General features: G+C 34.5%; 1 protein-coding gene across 6 annotated transcripts in view; it reads right to left on the bottom strand.

Annotated features, from left to right (window-relative positions):
- Window positions 1-17,851, bottom strand: part of CDH12 (cadherin 12) — a 937,014-nt gene that overhangs the window by 194,347 nt on the left and 724,816 nt on the right. For all 6 annotated transcript variants that reach the window (XM_014734929.3, XM_070245950.1, XM_070245953.1 and 3 more), the window contains one exon: window positions 4,017-4,311. In XM_014734929.3, coding sequence (XP_014590415.3) covers window positions 4,017-4,311 — 295 coding nt within the window. The remainder of the gene's footprint in view (window positions 1-4,016; window positions 4,312-17,851) is intronic.

Raw genomic sequence — 17,851 nt, 5'->3', positions numbered from 1 at the left:
CTTTTGTGAAAGCAAGGAATTGTGGAGATATATACATGTTTCTAAATTATAATAATGATGTAATAAGTTAATGTTAAGTATAATCACATTCTTACTATTTCCTTCTTAGAGTTGGACTATTTGAGTATGACCATCTAGAAGATATTTTCTGTTTAATAACCTACAAAGACTCCACCAAAACGTTCATATTAGCATTTATCCCCAAACTTCATACAAAACAAAATAGAGTTCATAGATAAAAACAAGGGGGTACATAATGTTTTTTATTAAGCCAGCAGTGTAATTCCCTTTAGGTGTACCTTCTTTCATTTAAAATTATACTAAACTTTTTTTTTAGGTCAGTGGATAAGAGATACTTATTCTTCAGATTTTTGTTTTTAGGCAGAGACCCCTATCCTCATATTAATATAATACAATGTAGTATAATATAACAAGCATTCCAAAGCTTACCAGCTCATATGAAATTCAAAACTAAATGTAAGACTCCCAAAGACATTTTAAAGGACACTAACCCTAGGAAAAGGGTATAATTGATTGCAGTCAACTTTGTTCTAAAGAGCCTGGGAGTCATTCCTTCTTTCTGATACAGACAAGTTAAGTTTTCATATAAAAATAACAATCAAATAGTAAACAATATTGCACAAAGTCATTGTAATGGTTGAATAAAATAGGGAGTACAAATCTCTAGTTAGATCATCTGGCCCCTAATTATTGCTCAAGAAATAGGAGATCTTACTGCATAAATTATGATTCATAATTGGCATCTACTGAAATGTATCATAGAGACCTGGTTGTGAATAGCCCAATCATCTGCTTCAAAATGGCTTATCTCAGAGAGAGGAAGATAATATAAGTATGAATATGGATTTAAAGATGTTAAACTTGTCAGCACTCTAGGAAAAGTAACGTAAGCTACATACCCTAGTGATGCATAACCATCAGATACTAAAGACGGCACATTACTGTAATTCATTGTTACCCTAGTGATCTTAAAGAATTAAGACTGCATTCATAATGTCCAAATTTGTCTCCAAGGAGTAACTTTGAATTGGGGAATATCTGGATCATTAAGCAATCTCCTTAGGTCAGAGTAAAAGCACTTTATCTGTGAATATTAGTTCCATGGCATATTAGATGTAGCACAAGTTAGTAACAAAGTGACCTTTCTCTTAATTCATAGATTCGCTAGAATTTTCTTCAACTTTTGGGAACTGAACATATTCCATAAGTCTTATCAGTCTTATAAGTCTTAAATATTGATTTTCCTCTGAAATTTCTGCCTACCCTGCTCACCACCAGCCCACCTTTGTACAGTTATGTTCTTTGTAACTTTCGCTTTAGTTAATTTTCATTCCAGGTTTAATTGTTCATCATATTTTCAGATGTACAATCCATTATTGCTAAGTTGACATTTGCAAAGTAAACTTCGTTTTGAGGTCCCAGTTTTTCTTGATATTTTATATTACAAACTAAGCTATTTACTATATGTATTTTTAAATTGGTTGATTCTTCTCTTTTATTGAAAATGAAATAGCAACATTCTCAATTATTGGGAAGGGATGGTTATACCATCCCACAAACATGGATATATAAAACCAACAGTGAGATTTGCTGCAACAATTGCTATACCATGGTGAGCTCTATCTGGTCTTGACCAAAAATTATTTTGATACTCCCAGGAAAATGATACAGAGGAAGAAATTTCCTAGATGGGATGTGGGAAAAGAAAACATGAAAGAGAATAAGCGTTGGACAAAGCGACTTAGAGTGGTGAACCACTTCCAAAAGGTAAGAAGGGAGTGCCTGGGAATGGAGCCCAGCTGCTCTAAGAACACTACTATGATGTCTGGATGCACAGTAGATTTGGATTGGCTTTAGCTTGGTCATGTAAAAGCAGAAACAACAAATACCACAAATCTAATGGGGTCTCCTGCATTTCTTGGTTATACGTGTATAGGCAGGATTGCGGGGAATCCTAGGCCAAAGTAGTGCATGGCAGATATTTAATTTGTAATATTTAATTTCTAAGTGGTGTTTATACTTCTTAGCATTTATCTGAAAAGAGTATATTATATAAATGTAATCCAAGAATACCTGGGTGAACTCACAGCATGTGACGTGGTTTCACTTTCAGAAGTATTACTCTTCTGTTACCAAAAAAATAAAAAGAAGGTGTATTGAAAATCAGTTTTAGTATTTGCTGGAGTCTCCTGAATAACCAATGAGAAATTTTGGTAATGGCACATGGCAAAACATTTTAAAGAACCTATTCTTCCATAGATCTTTCTGATACTTCATGGCTGCGCAGCAAATTACCTCTCACCTCAATACCACGCAAAAGCTGGGACCACCTTTTTCTCTCACTCACCCACCCCTTGCCTGATTTTCCAGATTTATTTCTCTCTTCAGGCACTAGCTGCAAACACTTATTACATAAGGGCTCAGACTCTGCAGCCTACCCTTTATTCTAATTGGCACAACAAAAGACCTTACCGTTTATCTAATAAGACAGAATGTTCTAATACTGTAGAGGAATGTGTGTGTTTCCTTTAAGGATGCTGTTTCAGTAACAAAGAGTCACCAAGAGTCATGAATTCATGTAAATATTTCTGATTTACATGAAACAAGCACTACGTTAAACCAATTATGTAGTAAATAGCATTATCTTCACTTTTTCTCAAAATATTACCGTCGTTTTTCTCCTCCTGCAAAATCAAGGCACAATTAAAAGAATAGTTTTCGTTGTTTTTAGAGACTATTTTCTCATAAGACATATTTCTTCCCAATTATACTTCCAAATCTCTAGCAATCATAGTGTCGCATAAAAGAGGCAGCTCAAAAAAATGTAGTAGAGACTGAATAACAGATTTGCAGGCATGAGTATGCTCACTAAAATTTGAAAGCTAAGTGAACTACTCTAAGCTGATTTCTCAGGTCAAGGAGAGAATATGGTCTTTGAATGCCTGATAAGGTCACAGACACAATTTCAAGTGCATTTATGGTAAATCCATGTGACAACTTCTACAAGCTCTAACCTGCTTCTGCCCTCAGGGTAGTCTGTGCAATCTTTCCCACATGTCTTGGAGGGTTGTAGGGGCAACAGAAGCACTCTGAGGAATGTCAGACTTAGAAAATATTAGCAATGACTCACATACGAGTTTCAAGTTGTAACCTTGAAGTGATGAGTAGCTTTATCTTACAAATGTGCTAGAAACCAGAAATTACTTTGAAAGGAATTGAGGAATCGACAGTGGTGACTGAGGAATAAAAGTTATAATTTAAAATTGTTGTTAAAGCTGGAATCCTTAATTCATTGACCTTAAAATACATATTATAGGACTTTGTAAATTTAGGCTGATACCGAAATGTGGATTTATATTACATTTTAAAATATAGAGAATGATGATGATATTATAGCTAATTGTAAATTTATTCTAATAATGACCTCACAATAATATTTGCTTCCTAGTTTGATGGCATAACACTATGAGTTACATATAGCCATAAAGGAAACAATACCATCCTTCTGGAATTGCTGTCGATAGGTACAAAGGATACAACACACCCCTTTCTTGACCACTCCTAAACTCAGATGCAATACATGCTTTGGATAATTTACTTTGAGCCAAGAATTACTATCTGGTATTTGATGGGTAAAGTAGTTACCTCCTGCACTGTGTAGGCATCTGGAATTGTAATGACAATCAATTTCACTACAAAGTGAGTTTCGTACTTAAAGTACAAAGGAATTCCATCAGTTTAGGGAAATGCAAAGATTGGAAAATAGATGAGAAGGCTATAAATTCTAGATATTTATGTATCTACTTATGTTTAGAATGGAGCAGAAAGGAAAAAATTAAATGGAAAAAAAGTTGAAAGAAATAAATGAAAATAATTATGTCTTCTAGAGTGGAAGAATCTTCTGGGTTACAAACAAGATGTTGACATCAACCTACAGAAACTAAATGTTGAAAAGACCTCATAGCCTCTGACAGAATTTTGATTTGCCCACTCACCCACAGGAGACATTTCTGGGACACTCGCAACATAAGGTCCATCCAAAAACTTTGGCTCATTATCATTAATATCTTGGACTTTGATGATGAATTCTGATTCAGGCTCCAGGGGCTTCCTGGTTTCTATGTCCACAGCCTGAGCTCGAAGTGTGTAGAAAGGTTTTTCTTCTCTGTCTAGGCTCCTTATTGCATGAATGTCCCCAGTGGTTTCATCAATGGTAAAAACGGTGCCAGCGCCATCTCCTGAGAGGGTGTATTTAACAGTACCCTCTCCTTTATCTAGGTCGGAATGGAGCTTCAGAGAGAGGGGGAGAAACAGAGAGAGAACACCATTAACGGGATGGTCCCCTGTTAAAAATACTTGCAGTATAAATTTTACCAGAAAAGCTAAAGAAAAACCTTATTCTTTCATTCTTATTTCTTTTTTCACTGACTTTTCAGTTATAAACATTTTAAACACACAGAAAAGTTGAAAGAATGTACAGTGAACATCTGTATATACCTATGTATCCTGAGAGTCCACCATTCACCTTTTAATCTACTTGACTGATGACATAGATAGATCTCATATCCATCCTTCTGAATGAATCCATTCAGTTCATCCTTCTGTCAATCCACATTATTCCTCAATGCATTAGGAAGATCAGAAGAACAGCCCCCAAACACATCAACATGCATAAATACAACTAGTTTAAACACTTGTGTTTACTTCTTTGTATACTTTTAGGAATAAAATTTTCATAAAATGAAATGCACAAACCTTAAATGTATTTATTATTTCATTTTAAATGATTGTTGTAATAAAAATAAATTAGCTCATAAATGCAAAATCATAAACCCTCCAAATATCCTGAAGATAGAAATCAAAGACCTGAAACCAGTGAGAGAGAAGGGAAAGGAACTCAGAAAACATTGAGCCTTTTCGTTTGAAAGGAGAGGAGAGTTTTGACACACCAGGATGTTTTCAGTTATGTACTGTAGAGAATCTCATTTTAACAGACTGACTTTCAATAAGCTAGTCAATATTACTCAGCCAAGTGATGGGTGCAATCACTGATTATCCTTTCAGAGTCACAGATAAATGGCTTTCTGTAATTCATTCTATGTATTCGAAACCTTATAATATAGAAAAGTTTTGAACTTCTACTAATTTCTTTTGAAATTCAACGCATGTGCAATTCACTATATTAGAGCGTGAAATAAGGTACACATAAATGGCATAAGAGAGAGGACCAAAGAGAAGAGAAATTATTATTGTGATACTGTTAAGTCAGTGTTTTTCAAACTGGAGTCCAAGAATTAATGGAAGATAGACATAGTTTTGGAGATCTATAAATTACCCAAGAAAATATACATAATATAAATATTATACAATATATAGTGGTCTAAGAATACATATGCTCATAAATATATATTTTTATAAATAATATAAATATATATTCTATTTAAATTATATAGCATGTATAATCTTATAAATATTATTTTTCATTCAGATGCTGATCTAACATGTTTTAAACTTTTCTCACTCATTTGAGTACAACCATCTGATTTCAATGTCCAAGCTTTTGCGTTTCAAAGGTCATTCCAGTCAACAAATCAGCCAAAGAAAAAGTGTCAGACTTTTAAAGTGTCCATGGACACAGCTCTCTTTCAAAATTTTGGGTAAAAATGAGTTCTGTTTTTGTTTTTTATTTTCAGGCAATGGTTCTCCCTAAGCTAACATCTGTTGCCAATATTCCTCCTTTTTTTTTCTCCCCAAAGCCCCAATGGTTGTATATCCTAGTTGTAACTCCTTCTAGTTTTTCTATGTCAGCCGCTGCCACAGCATGGCAACTGACAGATGGGTGGTGTGGTTCCCTGATCAGGAAATGAATCTGGGCCACCAAAGTGATGAGAACCGAACTTTAACCACTAGACCATCAGGGCTGGCTCTGAATTCTGTTTTTCTTAATGTTTTCAACAGATACAAAAAAAGCTTTGAAAATATTTTAAATTCGACAAATATTCTTTTGCAAACAAGCTTTCTGTGTATTAGTATTAGTAATATCAAAACAAAAACCCAGCTGTGGTTACATCTTTGCTCTTAAACTCGACATTCAGGTTTAGGTTCAGTAAAATAACATCATCCATCAAATTAATGTTATTAAAATGAAGATACTCATTTTGTGAATTTGTATTTACTTCAAAATTTGCTCTGAAAGTATATTTGCATAAGAGCATAACCGAAAGACTTATACCAGGGTAAGCGATATAATTCAAAAAATGAGAAAACAATAAGGGGGTACAAGATTCTGATTTTTCTTTAATAGTTTCTATGTCTTTTTCTCAAGTCTAAGGAAAATTGCTATGAATGACAGGAGGAAGGTTTTCCCCCCTAATTTTTTACAACATACTACGAAGCATGGGAAGTTTCAAGTGTAAAATCAAGCTGTAGATAAACGTTCTTTGAACTTAGGAATTTCAAATTACAAATTTCAACCATACTGTTAAAGGTATTCAACACAGGGGATATTGCTTTTGCTTCCAAATTTATCTAAAGATATGAGGCAGGCAAAAGCTCAATGCAGAAGCTATGACTTCATAAACTGGATCCAATGTGCCAATAGCTCAAAAGAATATGTGGTAATATCCTGGGAACCGAGTGAAAATTATAAGTAGGCTTTTCAAAATGATCCAAGCAGAGTTACAAAAAAATCTTCATTTAGCTAAATTCAGAACTGTTGTTTTTCAAATTGACATAAGAATAAAAAAGCAACTGTGTTTTCAGCTCTAGCCAAGATCCAAAATAAATTCAGTTGCTTCTCCTGCTTAGTCTCCCACCTTTTCCCTCTAATTTAAAGCTGAGTTTTGTAAAGATGAAAGCTTCAGAAGAAACATGTGACAATACGTGAAAATTTTGAACCAAAAATGAAGTTAACGTAAAACTCTTGAGAAGCTTAGAAATTTTATGGCAGTTCATTGTCTGATAATACCTACAATATCCTGCACTGACAGGCAATATTTAAAATTAGCTATTCAGTGTTGACTGAGTCTGGTGCATGGGCGAATAGTTTAAGGATAGGTGTCTTTCCAACATCAATTCTAATATTAAATAAATGATGCTGGCCTGATGTCGGGTATTGTAGAATTTTCTTTATATCACATATAAAATAATTTGAATAGAGAATGTTAGAAATTAAAATAAAAATCCCCACCATCTTCTTACCTGCAGATAACTTTTTATCATTTTTGTACACTTTCAGCTATATGTACTTATATACAAGTGACCATGTATAATATAACTGAAAGGGTATACATATATAAATATATCTATATATACATTTAAACATAATATTATGTGATTGTACATACATATACACATAATATAAAAAACAAGAAAGGAATCAACATTTTCAATAACACTATACAGCAATTACTTTTCAGTGTCACCTGAAATTCTTCAAAATTATTTTTAATGTCTGCATTATGTTCATTCTAGGACATTGAATGATTCAATGGGTTTTACTTATCCTTTCATAAACAATGAGATGAATGTGTGTATGTGCGTGTGTGTGTACTCAAATAAAAAGATAATTATCCAGAGCAAAAGTAGGATAAAACTTTATCAATCAAAAATTTTTGAATCTTCAATGATTCTAGAAATGGATCTACATAGCTGAAATTGGTTTTGTAAATCTTCCAGCAATGGAATTCAGACTTACTTTACGCTGTGAAGCTACTTCTCAGTGTTATTTGCATAAAGGAGGAGGAAGGTTACAGAAGGAGACGTGTATTTTGCCTCATTTTGGGTTGCGTAAACTATGAAAAAAATCACACAATGTCATTTTACACAGGGACTTTAGGCTACTACAGACCGCAAGCTAATATTCCACAAGGATAAAGTTCTTTTCCTTTATAGCGATTTAAAAATAACAGCAAGAAATGTTTCTTATTCCAATTATCTAAAAAAAGATGTTTCTGAGTAGGTGCTGAGTGTATTTGCTGAGTGAAGCAGCCAACTCCAATAATATCTTCTTTTAGTATGGACACTTAAAATAAAATTTCTCCCCGAAACAGTTCCATAAATGATGGATGTAGAAATATGCACTGTCCAGGCCGTTGCTTTGTGGAAGTGGTGGTGTTATTTTCTGATGTTTTCCAAGTCCTCTCAGATGGAGCGTGAAAACGAGATGCCAAAAGAGGCTTTAAAAAGATACTGAGGACTAGCTTCAGAGTGTAAGCGAATCTGAATTCCAGGGCTTTAAAGTTTTGAGAAAGCTAATCTAAACTTAAATGTTTACTAGCATCTCTCTGATTATATTTTAGAAACTGCTGCCCAAAGAAGGAATTTATTCTTATTTTCTCTGGGTTAAAAAGTGCACGTAAAATAGAAAATGCTTTTAGATTACTATATCCATCAATGATTTTATTTTCATTTACTGTTTGCCAGGATAGGGGGTAGTTACCAGGCAAGGGGAGACCATGGGGTATATTGGAAGAAGAACCTTATAATTTTGAAAAGATAGTATTTGCCTGAAAATTAAAAATTGTGTTCAACAAGTATTTGATTTGGTGTATATACCTGCAGATTACTGTACTAATCAGGTGTCCACAGATATTATGGGGTACCACACTGTTTTATAATCTGCTTTCTAGATGGATTAAATTATAGACAATTTGCTGTAACAATAAATATAAATTTATTATTTAAATTTATTGCAAGAATTTTAATCAAAGTAACACATTGAAATGGCTAAAATCAAAGACTATGGAAGAGCTTATAATGCACAACTTTCTTCTTCCCACTCCCAATCTCATTCACTAGGGAAAATCACAATTTAACTGTTGCTGTTACATTCTTAGATAAAATAGACATGTGAATGTTTGGTAAATGAATAAATGTTATAAAGGTATTTCTTTAATTATCAATTTGAACAATCTCTGTTGACTTGCAAACCTCAGGCCATCTCTCTTTTTCCAATAGAGTTGTAATATACTACTTGTAATATCTTCTTTGTAGAATATTTATTCTACTTGTTATCAATGAAACACGAGTCTAAATAGTATGTGCGTACCTTTGTCTCTGAATTCAGTTCAGTCATAGAATGTAACTGTGCTTCTCCATTTCCTAAGATCACAGCATTAAAATCTTTACATTTCCTCTTATACCTCCTTCCCTTTCTTCCCACCAGCTTCCATTGTCTGTATTATACAGAATTGGGCCTAAAAATTTGTGAATTTGGTCTATTTAAAAGTAAGCTATAATGGTTAATTTTTTGTCACCTGGACTGGGCCATGGGGTGCCTGGACATTTGGCCTAATGTTATTCTAGGTGTGACTGTGAGAGTGTTTCTGGATGAGATGAACATTTGAATCCACAGAGGAAGTAAAGCAGATTACCCTCCCTAATGTGGGTGGGCCTCATCCAATTAATTAAGACCTGAATAGAACAAAAAGACTGACCCTTCTGTGACTGAGAGGGAACTCCTGCTGCCTGACTGCCTTCAAGCTGGGACATCGTTGTTTTTCTCTGCCTTTGGATTTGAACTGAAACATCAGCTCTTCCTGAGTCTTGAGCCTGCTCACCTTCAGGCTGGAACTACCCCATGGGCTTTCCTGGGTCTAACAGCTTGCTAACAGGAAATCTCAGGACTTGTCAGCCTCCATAATTGTGTGAGCCAGTTCCTTATAATAAATAAATAAATCCTTAATTGTGTGAGCCAATTCCTTGTAATAAAGATATATATATATCTCCTATTGGTTGTTCATCTGGAGGATTCTGATTAATACATAAGCCTTCAAAGCCTTGTCTATCAGTTGATGCTAAAACATAAAGTGAAATAAAAAAACCAAAAAAAAGAGAGCACTTTTTAGATAATAATAATAATGTAAATGTTTTTGTTCTGAAGCCAAGTAATATACAATGCCAATATAATTAGTATATTTTCATTTTGCAGGCGGAATTTTCCTATAATGTCTTTTTTCTTTGTTTGCTTGTATTATTTGCTTTTTCCATACCGTTAAGCTCACCCCACTTGTCAGGACCAACCTCACATCTCCCTTTCACAACATACCTCCCTCAGGGAGCTCTCTTTCTAATCCAAATGGAGCAGGCATTTAACCACTGCTTGATGGAAATCAATGGTAATACTGATGTTTGTTTAATTATATTTCCATTGTAAGGAAAGAGCCTGTCTTGTTTCCTTTGTCCATATTTTTATTTTCCTCTTTTCTTTCTCTAAAGTGTCTACAATCTTATTTTTATCTTGTTATTCTAATTATTTAGAACATTGTCTCCAAGCATGTGTTTGTGTTTTGAATGCTGTCTCCAAGTGTGAATTGATGTGTACTTGTGCTTCTTTCATTGGGTTGGGCACTTAGTGAATTCTTTCAGTTCAAAACTATCTTCCTTCAGCACTGAGAAATTTCCCTCTATGATTATTTCCTATCTTCTGTTTTCCCTGTTCTTCATCTGCAGTTCATATGTTGAATTTTAGGCTTCTTGCATCTCCCATGTATCATATATGTTTTACTCCCATTATTTATTTCTGTATCTTTTGGTCTATTTTGTGAAAAAATTTTAATTTATCTTACAATTATTTATTATTTTCCTCATTTTCAAAGTCAATACATGTGCACACATGGTCATGTGCACACACACCTTGCAGAATTAATTGCCAAGATTTCTTTTGTTTACTTAGAGTGTTCCCTTTTTATAGAATCGTGCACTTATTTTGTGGACTCTGAATATTCTTGAATCTTTTTCAGGACTCTAATCATGTGTGTATTTGTGTGTTTTCCCTAAATTATCTGGTTTTCAGGATCACTTTTCTGTTTTGGGAATTTGAGTTTTTGTCATTCATAATGCTGACTTTCCTCAAGCATCTGATGACTCTCAGTTGTCTGCTGACATTTAAGGATGGAGTTTTGAGCTCATGGGTTGAATTTATTGACTAGAGTTTTGTCCAAGGATGAATAGAAAGGCAATCAATCATTTCTTTTGATGTCGGATTTTGGTTAGGGACACTAACTGATGAGGATTATTTTAGGCTGGTTACTTTTAAAAACTGCAGATGGGAAGGAGGTTCTGAGGAGTAGAATTTACCTACCCTTTGTTAAGAGACATTTACATTGTAAAGGAAATCTCCATCTGTAAAGGTGTCTCCCTCTCTGTACCAGGAAGAAGGGGGGATGACTTTATCTCTAGAAACTCTTAATCAATGCCAAAGGCAAGGACTTAAATCTGCATCTTGTTTACTGTACTTGTGTGGTAATCTCCCAGGATTGACTCCCCATCCACTCCCAACATCCTCCTTTGTCTTTAGCTAAAAATAATATTTAAGGTGGTGGCTTCAGCCATTTACTTAATCTGGTTTGATTCTTATCTAAAAGTTATAGGACCACTCAATAACCAGACCCCACCTGCACTGATACCATTTTACCAACTTTTTTTACATATTCTCTTCTTTGTCTTGTAAAGAGATAACTCACATGACTATGCCTTAAATTTAGCCCTAGTCTCAACCTATGTTTTAAGCAGCAGCTCTGACTGCCCATGAATCCTGTCCCCATGCTTTCAGCAGTTCCTTACTGCCCGTGGGTCCTGTCCCCATGCCTGCAGCAGCTCCTTACTGCCCATGGGTCCTGTCCCTATGCCTGCAGCAGCTCTTCCTGCCCATGGGTCCTGTCCCCATGCTATTCCACACTATTCTCTAAATAAAAGAGCACTACTGCCAGACCTTGAGAGTCCAAGAAATCTTTCTTTCAACTCTTCAGCTCGCTGACCCTGCATCACTAACCATAATGGTATTCCAACAATGCCATATTTTTTCCTGATCTCTACAGAAGAACTTCTTCTTATTATTTCTTTATTGTTTACATTCTGCTCATTTATCCTGGATCCAATGCATTCTCATGCAGGTGGGAGAAATTCTATGTACAGACTATCAGTATACAGACTATCAGTTAATCTCTGTGTTTTCCCTGTATATCTTTCTCCTTTTCTCTTAATTGTTTGCATTTCTGAGTCTTTTTCAGACTTGTTTCTCCTTGGCTAGAGCCCTCTCAATGTAAATGCTTATAAGTAGCTTCTTTTTTTTTTTTTTTTTTTTTTAAGATTTTATTTTTTCCTTTTTCTCCCCAAAGCCCCTCCAGTACATAGTTGTATATTCTTCGTTGTGGGTCCTTCTAGTTGTGGTATGTGGGACGCTGCCTCAGCGTGGTTTGATGAGCAGTGTCATGTCCGCGCCCAGGATTCGAACCAACGAAACACTGGACCACCTGCAGCGGAGCGCGCGAACTTAACCACTCGGCCACGGGGCCAGCCCCTATAAGTAGCTTCTTTGAACTTGATTAACCAATCAGCAGTCCTTCATCCACTTACCATTTTATAAAAATTGGCTAAGCTGCTGAATGCCTCCACACCATTCCCATCAGGATTATGAGTTAAGACTTTTGTTCCTATATTATAAATTATGGATGGTCCCAGAAGAGGAGAGAAAAGCATGTTGGGGTACACCATCTTCCTTTACCAAAATTGTTTTAAGTAGAACTTCCAGCCAGCAGAAAAATTGAAAGAATGTTACAACGAAAATCTATATTTTCACTATCTAGATTAAACAATTATTAACATTTTGCGGTATTTACTTTATCTCTATGTATGGACAATTTGAAAAAAAATTGCCAGCATCAAAGTAATTAACAACTTCACACTTCAGAACCAACTTCTTAAAAATAAGGCTCTATTCTCATGTAATCATAATATCACTATCTAATTTAAGAAAATTACTTAAAATACCTATCATCACCTAATAACCAGCACATATTCAATTTTCATGTCTTGTCTCTCCAAATATCTCTTTCAGTTCTTTCTTTATTTTTTTGAACATAGGTCCAAGCAAGTTTCAAGCATTGCATTGGATTTTGTGTCTTTACCTTTTTGTTTTTTGAGGAAGATCAGCCCTGAGCTCACATCTGCTGCCAATCCTCCTCTTTTTGCTGAGGGAGACTGGCCCTCAGCTAACATTTGTGCCTATCTTCCTCTGCTTTTTATGTGGGATGCCTACCACAGCATGGCTTGCCATGTCCACACCCAGGATTCAAATCGGCGAACTCTGGCCACCCAAGCAGAACATGTGCAATTAACCGCTGCGCCACCTGGCCGGCTCCGCCTTTACTTTTAAGTTTAGAAGGATCACACATTTTAATATTTACTTATTAATTTTTTATTATCTTTTTCAAGGAACTAGACCCCTACTCTGAATTTGTCTGCTGGAACAACAATCTTCCTGATATGTCTTGCTATTCTGTCTTAGAATATCTCTTCTTCAGTTTCAAATATTTATGAGGAAAGATTGTAGCATAAAAGTATGCCCTAGTTAATATAGACCCTTGCAACACTAATTGCAAGTATCTTGTGCCAGCCATCTCTGTAAACACGTTCAATGTATGGGAAAGGTTCCTTGGTAGGACAAGCCTCAGTAAATTTTGGTGTAATAAGGGCAAGTAAGTGGTGTTATTCATTACCAGTTTTAAAATCTGTGATTATGAAGACTGTAGAATTGTTTAGTATTATGGTTCATCAATTAGTGCATGAGATTTGAAGTAATATTGTAACTCTTTTATTTACATACAGGATTCATTCAGATAAACCAGCCAAAATGAGTATGAGAAAATTTTGTGTGAGTTTCTTTGGCTGAAATAATTTCATTATGTATAAAGCAAAGTATTCTCCTTAGTGAACTTCTAAAATACTTAGTGTTTCCTTTTACATAGTTGCTTAGTTTCCTATTAATGCCTATTCTGTTCTCAGGAATATCACACCGGCCATTGTATTAGCTACAAAGCCATTAGATTATGATTAAGGTATTGTTTACTGACAAAAGCAGACCAGACTCAAAGATGATCTATGACTCTGCCTGAGTAATGTTATAATGCAAAATTTCTCTCTTTCTGAAGCTACTGAATGCTCAAGAATATTTGACATTCTATTCCATTCTCCTCCCTAAGGGGACTCATTTATTCTTCCTGGCTTGATTGTTGCCATTTGAGCAAGAGGAATACCACTTTACAAGGCTGGGAATTCCTTTAACAGCCCAATGCGTGTTGAGAACTCCCCTGCCTGGGTTACAGACCCAAAGCTATTTATCATCTGGAAATATTTTATCTTCTATTTAAGAAAGTAGAAAGCCATTTCAAAAAGGCCCACAGCTCCCCAGAGGTATGCCAAGGAAGAGCAAGGAAGAACAAAGACTATTTGCAACGCTTGTGAGCAACAAAAGCTCATGTGTTAGGATATAGTATACATCCCGTTAAGGAAAAATATATACTATTCACTTGATGTTCTCTTGATCATTCATTTTCTCCTTGAATTTTTCATGTGTGGTTACATGTGAGGGGCATCCTAACTATTTTTTCAGATTTTCATATTTTACAACTTCAGCTCACCCAGATTACATTTTATCACTTGAGAGTGTCACAGTATATTAATAGGTATTTCTGTAAAAGTTTGAGAGGTCACTGGCATGGTGCCTGGATTTGGGAGGAAAAATAATGGGAGGAGAAGGTTAAAATAATTTCTTTCCTACATTTCCATAGCTGTAAAACATTTTTCACAAAGCCAGGTTTTAGGTAACAAAACATCCCCAAAAATAAACTATTCTCATGAAATTGTCAGTCTATTTGAATCTCTATTTGAAATAAAAGTGAATTTTATGTGTGATTTCAAATGTGGTTATTTTTCAGAATGCTAGATAGATTTATATGATTTATTCTGGATTTAAAATAAATGTTTAAAATGATGGGTTATTGGGACCAGCCCGGTGGTGCAGTGGTTAAGTTCATACGTTCTGTGTCAGCGGCCCAGGGTTCACCACTTTGGATCCTGGGTGTGAACAAACGCACCACTTGTCAAGCCATGCTGTGGTAGGTGTCCCACATGTAAAGTAGAGGAAGATGTGCGTGGATGTTAGCTCAGGGCCGGTCTTCCTCAGCAAAAAGAGGAGGATTGGTGGTATATGTTAGCTCAGGGGTAATTTTCCTCAAAAAAATTTAACTAATTAAAAAAATAAAAATAAAATGATGGATTATTAGTACTAATGATACATTATTATAGCTAGATATCATTTATTAATTTGTTGTTACTATTACTATTTTTTAATGTTATTATTTTACTATTAGCTCTTACTGAATACCAGGCACTTTGCCATGTCTCTTATAAGCTTCATTTAATTCTCAAACTAATCAGTGATATGCTAACATGATAAATCTTATAAAGGAAATCTTTTTAACTAAATTGTAATAGTTCAAAGTGTAAAATTTAATTTTCAAAAGTTATACATCCTACCCTAACTTCTTTGTATATGCATTTAATAACTCTAATAAAGCAGACAAACCCAAATCTTACATCTAATGTAAAACATAGGATGAGCTAAAATCCATGAGCATCAAATTTTGAGTTAGAATTCCAAACTTATTTCTTCTTACCTGGATGTTATTGTGTTAGTTACTAAATTACTTTAGACGTCAGAATCCTCACATGTAAAATGTGGATTCTGATATTTATATCATAAAATTTGAAGGATAATATAATTTAACTTCATACTGTCTATTCCTTCATTTCTCCCAATTTACGGCCAAATGAGCCAAGCATAGCAACATTTGTTTCCATTTATATTAATTTATATTTATAGGTACAGAAAAACTACTTGAATCCAAAATAATGATAGAAAACCCTAACAAACTTCCTTTTTGCTATACAATTTTCTAATGGCTTTATATGTCTAAAACCACCTTAATACTCAGAACAGCCCTGTGAGTACAACCCTCCTATTAGCATCCTCATTCTTCACATACAGTAATCGAGATACAGAGAGACTAAGTTGGCTCCAGACACACAAACACAAAGTACAGGGCTGAGATTGAAATCAGCTTGTCTGATCCCATGTGTCTTTGGGACCAGCACTTGAACCAAATCAGCTCTCTTTTAATTTGATGAATATGTCATTTTTTTGTAACCTTCAAAAGTGGGTCTTTCTTGAGAGAAAAGAAATAACAACAACAACATTAAATCTTTGGTCAGTGAATTAGATTAGTCAGAGATGCAAACTACTAAGAATTATTTTTGTGACATCAGTTTCAGCAAAACCTGACTCTATTATTATGGATGTGTTAATGAGAACAGTTTCATTCAAAAATGCTTTGGACTGCCCATTAGTGCTGGCACCAGGCACTATAAGAGAGAACATAACTTGGTACTTGTTCTCAAGGAGACAGGACTCCAGTGGGGAACAGTAAGGGTCATAGCCACAAAGATATTCATTCAAAACATTGTTTGTTTTTATAGTTCTATGACTCTCGAATCACACTTTCTCATAAAAAGTTTTGATAAAGTTATACTGTATAATTAAAAGGCATGTTACATTTGTATTTTTATTTAAAATACAAAGTGATATTACATTTACAGTTAGAAATCATCTCAATAATATACTGTGTCAATTATACATTTGGAACAATTAATAACTAGAAAAAAGTGAACAATATGTATGTTGAAGAGAATATAATTTACTTTTCCATCAACAAAATATTTCAATGAAAAATGATTTTTTCTAAGGTTCTGTACATTGTTTATACCCCAATTTGCTTTAAAACATATAAAAATCCATTATGTTAAAAACGTAATGGAGTAAGTCCATTTAATTAGAGAAATAGTCATTAACACGTGTACTTTCTTTCTCACAATGAACTAATAACCACACAAATAGACATGTGTATGAGCATGTTCAGATGCGTGTGTATACATGTTGTGTGTAAGAGTAAAAAAGAGAGGGAAAGAGAGTATTCATATGTGTTTTCGTGTGCTCACATATGCAAATACAAGGCCAAGCAGATGTATATACTATAAAATGATGCTCTTACAAACACAATCTGAAATTACACTATCTGCTTGTTTTCAAGGGTGATTTGAAGGTGACCCATTTTCTGTAGCGTGCATTACCATGGGGATTGCTTTGTGTGTTCGAGCACAAAGCCCCCTCATTGAAGTCTTTTATGTTCTTTCTTCTCTTTACGGTAACTAGTTTAAACGGATTTTAGAAGTATAATATCACAAACGTAGAGGAAATAAATCCAAGTACTTAAACAGGTTGCTTTCTTTGTATTATGAGTCAAGTTGTATTATGTGAAATTTAGTGTTAACAATTTCTATCTCTGTCTTCTCTCCTACAAAGTGTCATAAATATTATCTCATTTGCACGATAATGTATACCTTAAATATTCATTTTTTTGCCCAACAGTATGAAATGAGTAATCTTATTGCTAAATTTTAATGTGTTAATGAGAAATGGAAACAGGCTTCTGCGTAAGAAGCATAGTAAGTTGCAGCTTGTTCTAAATACAGGTTAGCCAGGGATGCTTTTTTAAAAGCTCTCATTATAAACACATTAAGGAAGGAATCATTCTCAGGGTTCACTTATTTCCCAGCAGGGCTAATAGGATTCCCAAGAAACCTCCAAAGAGATAATAGTTCACTTTGACTTCGACTTTAAAAGGAAAAAAGGAAGAATGGAAAAAAAAGAAAAATGAAAACAGCTCTCACAGATGCTGGAACCTCAATTTTGACTGCTTTTCGCAAATACATATTATTGGATGCCTGAGTGAAATAAATTGATTTCAGCCTATTGCATTTTTAAAGGTCAAAGCTTTTTTTTAAAAAAAAAAACCAGGGAATTCAAGGTTATAAGAGTAGATGCTTAATTTGACATTGATTGAGACCTTAAAAGACGAATAAATCTCTCCTTTGCTTTTCAGAAGAAACTGAATTGCTTTGTTATTAAGTTTTCCTAATCATTCATATAATC

The sequence above is a fragment of the Equus caballus genome, chromosome 21 (assembly GCF_041296265.1).
Source record: "Equus caballus isolate H_3958 breed thoroughbred chromosome 21, TB-T2T, whole genome shotgun sequence".
NCBI classification, from domain to species: domain Eukaryota; kingdom Metazoa; phylum Chordata; class Mammalia; order Perissodactyla; family Equidae; genus Equus; species Equus caballus.
This window is presented reverse-complemented; position numbering and strand designations above follow the sequence as displayed.